The sequence below is a fragment of the Heloderma suspectum genome, chromosome 1 (genome assembly GCF_057233095.1).
Source record: "Heloderma suspectum isolate Gila_16-S chromosome 1, 16-S_ref, whole genome shotgun sequence".
In the NCBI taxonomy this organism is placed as follows: Eukaryota; Metazoa; Chordata; class Lepidosauria; order Squamata; family Helodermatidae; genus Heloderma; species Heloderma suspectum.
The window spans coordinates 432,319,458-432,333,197 of record NC_139458.1 but is presented as its reverse complement, the minus strand read 5'-3'; the positions used below and the strand labels follow the sequence as shown (position 1 = coordinate 432,333,197).

The following is a 13,740-nucleotide window of genomic DNA, read 5'->3' as shown; positions in this document are numbered from 1 at the left end:
TCTATGCATCCCAGTGTACTTCGCTATCGACTGTATATGTGTATCTTTACACCTCTGAATGTTAGTATGATTCTGATTCCCCAAATATATGTATTGTTCTAATTCTCTTGATGTGTGCTTTTAATTCATTTTAAATTCTTTCATAAATCAAGGAATTGCTTTCAAAGACCTTGTTCTGGTCTCTCTCTGGACTCCCTCAGCTTTTGGGTTTTCCTAAGCACTGAGAGTTCTATGTGAAAAGATCCCTCTGGTATGCGTCCAGTTTACATGTATGTGATATGCACCTCCATGTAAAACAAAGCATACTTCATAGAATCATAGAATCATAGAATCATAGAATCATAGAAACATAGAATCATAGAATCATAGAATCATAGGGTTGGAAGGGGCCTACAAAGCCATCGAGTCCAACCCCCTGCTCAATGCAGGAATCCAAGTCAGAGCATCCCTGACAGATGGCTGTCCAGCCTCATCTTGAACGCATTCATTCATAACATCAGGGATGCTGACTGACCATCTCCCTATGAGGGAAGCTTACAGCAGCTGGGCTTATTTGGCTGGGAAGGCATTCTTGTTGCGGTTAACAGTAAGCAAACACAGAGATTTAAAAAATTATATCTGTGGACTTGAACCAAGGAATTGTTACCTTTTTTTTAGAAAGAACTTTATATACAAATAGAACAGATCAAAACAAAACACAGAAACAATTGTAATATTGGGCTGGGCACTGGCTGGCTGCAGGCCTCAGTTCGTAGGAGGATGCAGTTCCCGCTCCATGGCCTCCACCCTTCTTTGAAGGTCATCACCTGTGTGTAGAAAGAGAAGAATAAAGCACAATGGTAATATGCATCTTGCAGGCAGAGTTGTTAGCTCAGGTCAGGTGCCATTCTGTCGTACTACTTACAGGTACTCCTGAGCATCTGGACTTCTCTCATCAGTCGCATCAGGAGCACAAGAGGAGCGGATTCATCTGTGGAAGAAGGGTGGCCTTCCTCCACAAATGCTGCTCCTCTTGCTGCTGGCTCTTCGATCTCCTCCTCTTCCTCCTCCTCTTCTTCCTCTTCCTCTTCCTCTTCCTCCTCCTCCTCTCTCCTCTCCCTCTCCACGGCCCTCAGTGCCTCCTCTGCCAGCAAGGCACAATGCGCAGCTGTGGGATGTCACAGTAACAGAATGAATGCATTTATATATGTGGTGAGTGAACAAAACCACAGTCATTGATTGATCTGTCTATCACCATCCCCACTACCATAAGAACCACTGATTCTGTCCTCCCACCACAAGGTTCTAATGATGAGGGGATAATTAGGGAGACAGATTATACAGTACTGACAGTTTTGGCATGATGGGGACTGTTGGACTTCTGTAAACATGCACAGGATTGCACCTCTAGTCACTCCAATTCTACATTTGCAATGCCATGGTATTTATTTATTCTATTGATGCGTTACATAAATGCCACCTTTTTTCCTAGCGCAAGGAACCCAAAGCGGCTCACATTAGCCTCTTCCTCTCCATTTAACGCTCACAACAACAACACTGAGGTAGGCTGGGGCTTTCTGACTGGGCCAAAGTCACCCAGTGAGCTTCCATGGCTGAGTGGACTATACCCAGATCTCCAAGCTCTCAGATGAACACTTGCTCATGAGTTGACTTGAGTGCCAATGTCTTGGTAGAAAGGTGGGGTGGGTGGGGTGCAAAAATTCAGCAATCACTACATGAAGAAGGATGATGTGCACACACCGAGAGGCTGGTCCTGTTGCTGCTGGGCTGGTGCCAGTCCCCCTGTGTGCACTGTGCAGAGACCGGCAGCAGCAGCATTTCCCTGGAAATGAACAGCGTGTCAGTGTGTAATATGAGTTGTAGCCAGGCCCGCATAATCCTATGCATGTGGTTGTACAGGAAAAAGCAATGCAGTTCCCAGCATCCCTTCTTCAACCAGCCAAAGTGGCCAGAAGATGATGGGACCTTTTTCAGTCCAAGTTCAGCAAGCATAGGATTGCAGGCTAAATGTCAGGATTTATTTGTTTCCGCGTGAGACCACAAAGAGATAGCTTCATTTTCGGTACACATCCTTGTCTTCCTATTTAGTTAAGCTTGATGATGGGATGGGATAACAATAACTTACCAGGCATATGTTGTTGTTGTTCAGTCGTTCAGTCGTGTCGGACTCTTCGTGACCCCATGGACCATAGCACGCCAGGCCTTCCTGTCCTGCGCTCTCTCCTGGAGTGTGCTCAAGTTCATATTCATTGCTTCGGTGATGCTATCTAGCCATCTCATCCTCTGTCGTCCCCTTCTCCTTTTGCCTTCAATCTTTCCCAGCATCAGGGTCTTTTCCAGAGAGTTTTCTCTTCACATTAGGTGGCCAAAATATTTGAGCTTCAGCTTCAGGATCTGTCCTTCCAATGAGCAGTCAGGGTTGATTTCCTTTAGGATGGACTGATTTGACCTCCTTGCAGTCCAGGGGACTCGTAAGAGTCTTCTTCAGCACCACAGTTCGAAAGCATCAATTCTTTGGCGTTCAGCCTTCCTTATAGTCCAGCTCTCACAGCCATACATTACTACTGGGAAAACCATAGCTTTGATTAGACGGACCTTTGTCGGCAAGGTGATGTCTCTGCTTCTGACTATGCTGTCTAGGTTGGCCATCGCTTTCCTCCCAAGGAGCAAGTGTCTTTTAATTTCATGGCTACTGTCACCGTCTGCGGTGATCTTGGAGCCCAAGAAAATAAAATCTGTCACTGCTTCCATTTCTTCCCCTTCTATATGCCAGGAAGTGATGGGGCCAGATGCCATGATCTGAGTTTTTTTAATGTTGAGTTTCAAACCAGCTTTTGCACTCTCCTCTTTCACCCTCAACAAGAGGCTCTTGAGATCCTCTTCACTTTCTGCCATTAGGGTGGTATCGTCTGCATATCGGAGGTTGTTGATAATTCTCCCGGCAATCTTAATTCCGACCTGTGATTCATCCAACCCAGCATTTCTCATGATGTACTCTGCATATAAGTTAAATAAGCAGGGTGACAATATGCAGCCTTGTCGTACTCCTTTCCCAATTTTGAACCACTCGGTTGTTCCATGTTTGGTTCTTACTGTTGCTTCTTGACCCTCGCACAGGTTTCTCAGGAGACAGATAAGGTGGTCTGGTACTCCCATCACTTTAAGAATTTGCCACAGTTTGTTGTGATCCACACAATCAAAGGCTTTAGCGTAGTCAATGAAGCAGAAATAGACACTTTTCTGGAATTCTCTTGCTTTCTCCATGATGCAGCGAATGTTGGCGATTTGATCTCTAGTTCCTCTGCCTCTTCGAAACCCAGCTTGTACTTCCGGTAGTTCTTGGTTCGCATACTGCTGAAGCCTAGCTTGTAGGATTTTGAGCATCACCTTGCTGGCATGTGAAATGAGCGCAATTGTGCGGTAACTTGAACACTCTTTGGTGTTGCCCTTCTTTGGAATTGGAATGTAAACTGATCTTTTCCAGTCTTATGGCCACTGTTGAGTGTTCCAGATTTGCTGGCATATTGAATGCAGCACTTTAACAGCATCATCTTTTAGGATTTTAAATAGCTCAGCTGGAATACTGGCATCTCTGCTAGCTTTGCTGTTAGTAATGCTTCCTAAGGCCCACTTGACTTCACTCTCGAGGATGTCTGGCTCAAGTTCAGTGACCGCACTATCATGGCTATCAGGGACATTCAGATCTTTCCTGTATAGTTCTTCTGTGTATTCTTGCCACCTCTTCTTAATCTCATCTGCTTCTGTTAGGTCCCTGCCTTCTTTGTCCTTTATCATGCCTGTCTTTGCACAAAATGTTCCCTTGAGATCTCCAATGTTCTTGAAGAGATCTCTAGTCTTTCCCATTCTGTTGTTTTCCTTGATTTCTTTGCATTGTTCATTTAAGAAGGCCTTCTTGTCTCTCCTTGCTATTCTCTGGAACTCTGCATTCAGTCGGGTATATCTTCCCCTTTCTCCCTTGCCTTTTGCTTCCCTTCTTTCTTCAGCTACTTGTAAAGCCTCATCAGACAGCCACTTGGCTTTCTTGCATTACTTTTTCTTTGGGATGGATTGAGTTGCTGCCTCCTGAACAATGTTACGGACCTCCGTCCATAGTTCCTCAGGCACTCTGTCTATCAGATCTAATCCCTGAATTCTATTCCTCACCTCCACTGTATATGATTTAGGATATGATTTAGGTCATACCTGAACAGTTTAGTGGTTTTTCCGACGTTCTTCAATTTCAGCTGAAATTTTGCAAGAAGCAGCTCATGATCTGAGCCACAGTTAGCTCCAGGTCTTGTTTTTACTTACTGTATAGAGCTTCTCCATCTTTGGCTGCAAAGGACATAATCAATCTGATTTCGATATTGACCATCTGGTGATGTCCATGTGTAGAGTCGCCTCTTGTGCTGTTGGAAAAGAGTGTTTGCTATGATCAGCGTGTTCTCTTGGCAAAACTCGATTAGCTTTTGTCCTGCTTCATTTTGTACACCAAGGCCATGCCTGCCTGTTATCCCGGTGATTTCTTGACTTCCTACTTTAGCATTCCAATCCCCTATGATGAAGAGGACATCTTTTTTTGGTGTTAGTTCTAGAAGATGTTGTAGGTCTTCATAGAACTGATCAACCTCAGCTTCTTCGGCATCAGTGGTTGGGGCATAGCCCTGAATTACTGTGATGTTGAATGGTTTGCCTTGGATTCGTACTGAGATCATTCTATCGTTTTTGAGATTGTACCCCAGTACTGCTTTTCCCACCCTTTTGTTGACTATGAGTGCTCCTCCATTTCTTCTAAGGGATTCTTGCCCACAGTAGTAGATATAATGGTCACCTGAATTAAATTCGCCCATGCCTGTACATTTTAGTTCTCTGATTCCCAAGATGTCCATGTTCAATCTTGCCATCTCATGTTTGACCACCTCCAGCTTACCTTGATTCATTGATCTGACATTCCAGGTTCCTAAACAATATTGTTCTTTACAGCATCGGATTTTCTTTTCACCGCCAGACACATCCACAGCTGAGTGTCCTTTCGGGTTTGGCCCAGTCGCTTTACTCTTTCTGGCGCTACTTGGAAATACCCTCTGCTCTTCCCCAGTAGTATATTGGACACCTTCCGACCTGAGGGGCTCATCTTCCGGTGTCATATCTTTTAGCCTTGTGATACATTCCATGGGGTTTTCTTGGCAAGAATACTGGAGTGGGTTGCCATTTCCTTCTCCAGTGGACCACATTTTGTCAGAACTCTCTGCCATGACCTGTCCATCTTGGGTGGCCCTGCACGGCATAGCTTATGGCTTCACTGAGTTACGCAAGCCCCTTCGCCACAACATGGCAGTGATCCATGAAGGGGTACCAGGCATACACCTCTGCGAAAATGGGGGCTGGCCCGCTTTGACCCACACTCTGTGTATGCACCAGTAGTAGGCGGGGCGGTTGGACAGCAGTGCCCTCCTCTCAGCAGCAGCAGTCCCCTCTCTGATGAAGGACTGCTTTAGTGTCTTCCATTTGGACCTCAATTGTCCAATTGTGCGATGGTGGCTCCCTCGCTCCATCCTCCTCTTTATCCGGGCCCAATAAAGTTCATTGCAGCAGGAGCAGCTGCCAAACAGCACTGCCACTGCCTCGCTGCTCTTAATGTTGTTGATGAGGAGGGCCTTGGTCTCTTCATGGTCCCACCTCCTGCCACGCACTGGTGCAGCCATTTTAGAGCAGCCACACTACTACTACACAAAAACACACACACACCAAGACAGCCACGCACAACCACCACTTAGCTACACACACACAGACCAAACCAGACAAAAACACCACAATGCACAACTACACACACACACACACACCAGACAAAACAACCACATTGCACAAACAACACTGATACAAAGAAATCCACTAAGCACCACCACTAACACACCACCACCACCACACAACAGAACTCCACCCACAAATCACCACGCAGATGTAAGCGCAAATGCAGATGACATTCAGGAAGTTAGCAGGAAGTTGACGACAGATTTTGTGGAAGCGGAGCTGTAGCCCCGTTTTTTTTTATTTGTGAGGCGGTTAGGTTAACAAGACCAGTAAACACGATGATCATCAAGCACAAATACACAGAAATTAATAAAATCACAGTCCCTGTCCCTGTCCGAGAAAACAAGACAGTGGGGGAGTGCACAGAGGGCGGGAAACATTTCGGGCAGCAACGAAAAAAATACGTAAATAATTACAGAAATAGTGGGAAAGTTCTGGCCAAGGCAATCCCAACAATGGCGAGAGTGCAGCGGAAGCTACGGGGGGATTCCTCCCTAGGGAGGAAATATGTAAGCAATCCCAACAATGGCGAGAGTAGGGCGGAAGCTACGGGGGGATTCCCCCCTAGGGAGGAAATACGTAAGCAATCACAACAAGGGAGAATGCGGTGGAAGTTACATAGGGTCAATTCCGGCCAACGGAAACTACATAAATATTTGCACCGAATAGTCTTTCACAGAATGGCGGAATGGGATGGGCGGCTGTTGGGAGAATTTTTTGATGTTTGCTGCCATTTTATTTACGTAACTTTCGAGGCGGGGAAAAAAAACCACAGTATTTCGGGGGTTTGTGGGCAGCGGGACGGGACAGAGGATGCCAACTGTGAAAGTCAAGTGGGATGGTATGAGCACAATTCGTACATCCCTACAAGTACCTGGAATCGGTTCCACAGCTCCACTGCTTCCACCGGTGCAGAGTGGCGTCTCGTTCTTCTCCTCCTAACTGTCACCCTTTTCCAAGGAGTATCCTCTACTCCATTTTTTTTCACCTCAGCATTTCCCACTTCTGCCTCATCTTGCTGTTGCTCTTCTAGCTTCTGCTCTTCCCTTTGCTGCTGTAGTTCCCCCATTCTGTCCAAGAACTCTTTGTTTTCTCTGACCCCAGAGGGTCAACAGTCGCCGCTCCAGTCCACTTACTTTTTCTTCCAGCAGCGTGATCAACTTGCACTTGTTGCATGTGTAGGCCATGTTGTTCTCAGGCAAGAAAACAAGCATTGCACACAACAATATGTGAGGCCAATGTATACAGCAAGAACATCCCACATTCATAAAGTATGTGGTCCCTTACTTAGTTATGGAAAAATCAAGAAATGGTGCAAGTCAAACAAACACTTTCCACACAACAAACAACAAAAAACCTATACATGATGATGGATATCCCACAAACATATAGGGCAGTATCCATTGAGACATATGTGGGACAGCTGGATGTCATTAATCTGGCCCAGCTCTGCCCGTCTGGGTACTCAATACACCATCAGCACAGGCAAGAGTAATTTTTAAATGACTTTTAGGCTAGCCCATTTATGCCTATAATCTTGCGTATATTGGCCATCCACAGCACCATTTTGCATAAGACTAGATGTGCACATATTTACGATCACCATTTTCTTTCACAAAATGGCATTCATGGCACTTACAGATGGGTCCATAAGGATGCAGAAAAACTGGAGAGGGTTCAGAGGAGGGCAACAAAGATGATCATGGAACTGGAAACACAGCCCTATGAAGAGAGACTGAAAGAACTGGGCATGTTTAGCCTTGAGAAGAGAAGACTGAGGGGAGATACGATAGCACTCTTCAAGTCCTTGAAAGGTTGTCACAGAGAGGAAGGCCAGGATCTCTTCTCAATCATCCCACAGTGCAGGACACGGAATAATGGGCTCAAGTTACAGGAAGCCAGTTTCCAGCTGAACATCAGGGAAAAACTTCCTGACTGTTAGAGCACTATGACAATGGAACCAATGACCTAGGGAGGTGGTGGGCTCTCCCACACTGGAGGCGTTCAAGACGACGCTGGACAGCCATCTGTCAGGGATGCTTTGACTTGGATTCCTGCATTGAGCAGGGGGTTGGACTTGATGTTCTTATAGGCCCCTTCCAGTCCTACTATTCTATGATTCTATGAACTCAATCTGGGGACCCAACCAGCCTCACTTCCCTGAAACTCCTGGTGTCAGGAATTCAGGGAAGATAAACCCATTTGGGTATATCTAGTACTACACTATTACCTTTATCAACCTATCTAAAATCACCCACTTTTGTTGAACATATACATCCAGAAATGTTCAAAGGACTGGGAAATCATGGATTGGATTTTACGGAATTGGCTCCATTACATTACTCACCTGGAGGGCCGAGGTGATATCACTGCCCACCCAGTGACCCTGCCATGAGCTGCCAGCACATGCTCTCAAATCACATTGCAAGCTTGGAAATATATGGACTTCGATTGCAGATTGTGTTTGGAGCCCAGCAGAACCATATTCCAGAGTTGTCAAAGAACGTGTCAGTTCCATCCTCCTCTTTGGCACTCCCCCCACTTTTGCTGGGAAAGCACCCCCCCCATTTTTCCCCAACCCCATTTGCACAAATTTAAAGACCCCTCCCACAAAAGAAAGAAAGGAAGAAATCCAATTTGTGTAAATCACCAGCTGCACAAATCACATACTGCCTGGGCTGAGTTAAGAAGGTTCTCTATGGATGCAGACAAACAGGAGATGATTGAGAGGAGGGCAACATAGATGATCAGGATCTTGTCTCAATCATCCCAGAGTGCAGGACATGGAATAATGGGCTCAAGTTACAGGAAGCCTGATTCCTGCTGAACATCAGGAAAAAATTCCTGACTATTAGAGCAATAGGACAATGCAACCAATTACCTAGGGATGTGGTGGGCTCTCCCACACTGGAGGCGTTCAAGACAAGGCTGGACAACCATCTGTCAGGGATGCTTCTTTGACTTGGTTCCTGCATTGAGCAGGGGGTTGAATTCGATGGCCTTGTAGCCCCCTTCCAACCCTAATATTCTATGATTCTGTGATTCTCGATGACTGTTATTGTCGATTCCTGACTCTCTTTCTCCCCTTGCCCCCATCTCTCTCTCACACACTGGGGAAAGGGATCAGATAATACACTAACTAGCACTGCAAAAGGAAGATCTAATGATCAGCACCTGGTGATTTTTAATTGGTCCTGGATGTTTCTTTAGTTATGACTAACAGGTCAACATTGTTTCCAGTTTGATGTTCTTTGTGTATATTGGGTAAGTGACCTGTCCTGAATAGGGTTGCACTCCCCCTGAAGGAGCAGGCGCATAGCTTGGGAGGACTCCGAGATCCATCCCTGTCACTGGAGCCCCAGGTGGACTCCATGGCCCAGAGTACTTGGGGCCAGCTTCGGCTGATCCGCCAGCTATGGCCTTTCCTGGACAGGGATAACATAACCACAGTAGTACATACACTGGTAACTTCCCGATTAGACTACTGCAATGGACTTTACATGGGGCTGCCCTTGAAGATGACTTGGAAGTTGCAGCTAGCGCAAAATGCAGCAGCTAGACTGCTGACCAGAACACCTCATAAAAAACCATATAACACCAGATTTAAAGGCATTGTACTGGCTGCCAATACGCTTCCGGATGGAATTCAAGGTTTTGGTGATGACATTTAAAGCCCTAAGTAGCTTGGGACCTTGATATTTGAGGGAGTGCCTCTCCCTATATATACCTGCCTGAGAACTGAGATCTGTTGGGGAAGTGCTCCTCTGTGTCCCACCAGCATGAGATGTACATTGTGGTGGGATGTGGGAGAGGGCCTTTCTGCTGTGGCACCCCAGTTGTGGAAAGCCCTCCCTTTGGTGGCCCTATCGGGACAGACATTGGTCTCATTTTGGCGCCAAGTAATAACATGATGCTGTTAAAGTGCTGCATTCAATATGCCAACAAATCTGGAACACTCAACAGTGGCCACAAGACTGGAAAAGGTCAGTTTACATTCCAATTCCAAAGAAGGGCAACGCCAAAGAGTGTTCAAACTACCGCACAATTGCGCTCATTTCACATGCCAGCAAGGTGATGCTCAAAATCCTACAAGCTAGGCTTCAGCAGTATGCGAACCGAGAACTACCGGAAGTACAAGCTGGGTTTCGAAGAGGCAGAGGAACTAGAGATCAAATCGCCAACATTCGCTGCATCATGGAGAAAGCAAGAGAATTCCAGAAAAACGTCTATTTCTGCTTCATTGACTATGCTAAAGCCTTTGATTGTGTGGATCACAACAAACTGTGGCAAATTCTTAAAGTGATGGGAGTACCAGACCACCTTACCTGTCTCCTGAGAAACCTGTACGAGGGTCAAGAAGCAACAGTAAGAACCAAACATGGAACAACCGAGTGGTTCAAAATTGGGAAAGGAGTACGACAAGGCTGCATATTGTCACCCTGCTTATTTAACTTATATGCAGAGTACATCATGAGAAATGCCGGGTTGGATGAATCACAGGTCGGAATTAAGATTGCCGGGAGAATTATCAACAACCTCCGATATGCAGACGATACCACCCTAATGGCAGAAAGCGAAGAGGATCTCAAGAGCCTCTTGTTGAGGGTGAAAGAGGAGAGTGCAAAAGCTGGTTTGAAACTCAACATTAAAACAACTAAGATCATGTCATCTGGCCCTATCACTTCCTGGCATATAGAAGGGGAAGAAATGGAAGCAGTGACAGATTTTACTTTCTTGGGCTCCAAGATCACCGCAGACGGTGACTGTAGCCATGAAATTAAAAGACGCTTGCTCCTTGGGAGGAAAGCTATGGCCAACCTAGACAGCATAGTAAGAAGCAGAGACATCACCTTGCCGACAAAGGTCCATCTAATCAAAGCTATGGTTTTCCCAGTAGTAATGTATGGCTGTGAGAGCTGGACTATAAGGAAGGCTGAGAGCCGAAGAATTGATGCTTTCGAACTGTGGTGCTGGAGAAGACTCTTACGAGTCCCCTGGACTGCAAGGAGGTCAAATCAGTCCATCCTAAAGGAAATCAACCCTGACTGCTCATTGGAAGGACAGATAATGAAGCTGAAGCTCCAATATTTTGGCCACCTAATGCGAAGAGAAAACTCCCTGGAAAAGACCCTGATGCTGGGAAAGACTGAAGGCAAAAGGAGAAGGGGACGGCAGAGGATGAGATGGCTAGATAGCATCACGGATGCAATGAATATGAACTTGAGCACGCTCCGGGAGAGAGCGCAGGACAGGAAGGCCTGGCGTGCTATGGTCCATGGGGTCACGAAGAGTCGGACATGACTGAATGACTGAACAACAACAACAACAACAACAATAACATGGCTTTTTACCAAAGCCTTTGAGGGCTAATGGCATTCCCTAAAGTAGCATGCTGTTTTAACGGTTTTATTGTTTTAGATTTTAACTGGTTTTAGCTTGTTTAATAGTTTAATATATTCTAGGTGTTTAAATTATTTATTATTTTATACTGTTTACATTGATTTTATCTGTATGCCACCCTGAGATCTTAATGATACAGGGCGAAATAGAAATGTTTTAAATAAATAAATAGACAGATAGATGATAGATAGATGATTGATAGATAGATAGATGATAGATAGATAGATGATAGATAGATAGATGATAGATAGATAGATAGATAGATAGATAGATAGATAGATAGATAGATAGTCTTTTTTATGTAAATGGCTTTTAAACTTTGTATATTGTATTTAAATGTTTTAACTTCTGTTAACCTCCCAGACAGCTTCGGCTATGGAGTGGTATAGAAATGTAATATAAATAAATAAATAAATAAATATGATGGGGAATGGTAAATGGAAAGCACTTTGGCTTGACACACATTGAACATAATGGGGACATGTCGGTATATATGAGGATTTCATTTAGAACGGAAAGCTCAGTGGATTTTCTTGATTCCACTGTGGCAGGTTTCTTTCTGTTTTCCTGCCCTAGCATTGACTCAAGTCGAGCCAGTAAGTGGATTCCTTTTTTTAAAAAAAGGAGTCTGCTAATTGTAGGTAAATAAACATGGTTATTATGCCCCCAAATACCTAAAATGAATGATTTGTATATGTACAGCATATTTCTTTGCAGATTTTAGTGGCTTTTTCCAAATGTTTCTGAGGCTCTGGTCTTCTCTGTGAGCAAGCATGGCTGAGTGCATTGTTATGTGATTTTAACTTCTACACACACTGCCATAAAGATTAGCCAGAAGGTTATATCCATGGGTCTGAATTGCTTTTGCAGTCTGTGAACTGGGTCTTCATAGCTTCTTATCTTGTTTTACATTCATTGTTCCTGTTGTCATTCATCAGTTCTTCATTCCCTTAATTTATTTGACTGCAGCAACCATTGTGTGGTGTGTGGTGTGGCATGTACACTCTGACTTGCCTGTGCATCTGCAACACTCCCACCCCCACCCCCACCCCCAGTGTCCTGTCATCACTGCCATCAACTTCAATAACTAGCATTATCACAAAAGGCTGCTAAGGGAAAAGGGTTATCCATTCATAAAATGCCTGTTCTGGTGGACATGGCCAGTCAAAAAACACTCAGTCCCCAGGAGGCAAACTGGTGAGACTGAAAGAAAAGTAACTTCCCCAAGAATCTAAGTTCATAGGTGGAGTCTGAGCTCCAAAACACCAAACCATTCTTTTGAACCCATGCATGGTACCTTGTTGGAGGCCTCATCCCAATGTGACATGGGACCTCACCCATCAAAGAGCAACAAAACTTCTCAGCACTTCATAACTAAGTGGGGTAAATTTCAGGAAAGTGGGGAAAGGTGTCCTTTTTCCTCCCCTCCCCAGCCCCTCCTTTGTGGCCCCCAAATGCTACTACAAGCCCCATCATCCAATCTGGAGTTCTGAATAGGGTATCCCTGTTATGAGCTAAAGAGAGACTGTACATATTTGTTGTGGTTCTCTACTGTATGTCATATCTTATAATTTCGGATGTACAAGTCGCTAGATCTGGAAGACCAGAGCATAAAGGAACCAGTACCAGCCATGTCCATATTGGGTGGTCTTTGGATGGACTGATACTAAGCATGATACTAAGGAGATGGGGATAAGAAAAAGGATGGAGCGGAAGTGGGGGATCTGGTATAATTTCAGCCTTGTGATTGGTAGCCAAGATAGTTACACTCAGCTTGCAGCAAGTTTTCCTAAATACATACCTGTGAGTATTAAATTTTTGGAGGAGGAAACCATGATAAGAGGGCTGTTACCTTCTATCCTATTTGTGGGCTTCCCTTCCCAGTAGTTTAGCTTTTCCCATCCTGGTGACCCCCAGATGTGTTAGACTGCAACTTCCATCACCTCCCATCATGGGAATGGTGCAAGTTGAAGTCTAGAACAACTGGAGGCCAACTGGGGAAGGCTCCACTAGCTTACTATGGGTACCAGCACGATGGACCCTCCATCTGATCTGGCAGAGCACTTCAAATATTTTTATGCATTTTCTTAACTGCCTAGCAGTCGAGAAGGAGACGTCTGTGTGCCAGCAGGCCATGATCTGCCTAGACAATGAAGCTAGGAGCATGAGGAAAAGAAAAGAGAGAAGAGAAGAGAAGAGAAGAAAAAGGAAGGAAGGAAGGAAGGAAGGAAGGAAGGAAGGAAGGAAGACATTGAAACAGTGCACAAGCATGATTCTGAAATCAAACAGTTGAGTGTATAAAGGTCATGCATGGGAACAGTATGGAATTATGGAGTTCACTTGCACAAGATGTAGTGATGGCCATCAGTCTGAATGCCTTTAAAAGGTTTAAAGTCCTGATGGCCATATGCTACCTCCAGTATCAGAGGCAGTATTGCTATGTACACCAGTTGTTGGGGAACATGGGTGGGGGGTGCTGTTGCACTCATATCCTGCTTGTGGGCTTCCTTTGGGCAGCTGGCTGGCCAC

General features: G+C 45.1%; 1 protein-coding gene across 1 annotated transcript; it reads right to left on the bottom strand.

Moving 5' to 3' along the window:
* Positions 1–646: 646 nt before the first annotated feature.
* On the bottom strand, positions 647–13,046 carry LOC146360317 (uncharacterized). The gene is made up of 3 exons (XM_084823524.1): positions 13,013–13,046; positions 905–1,147; positions 647–806 (listed from the first exon to the last, which is right to left on the bottom strand). Exons 1-3 carry the CDS (start codon positions 13,044–13,046, stop codon positions 745–747), a joined length of 339 nt encoding a protein of 112 aa, XP_084679650.1. The 3' UTR covers positions 647–744.
* Positions 13,047–13,740: the final 694 nt, after the last annotated feature.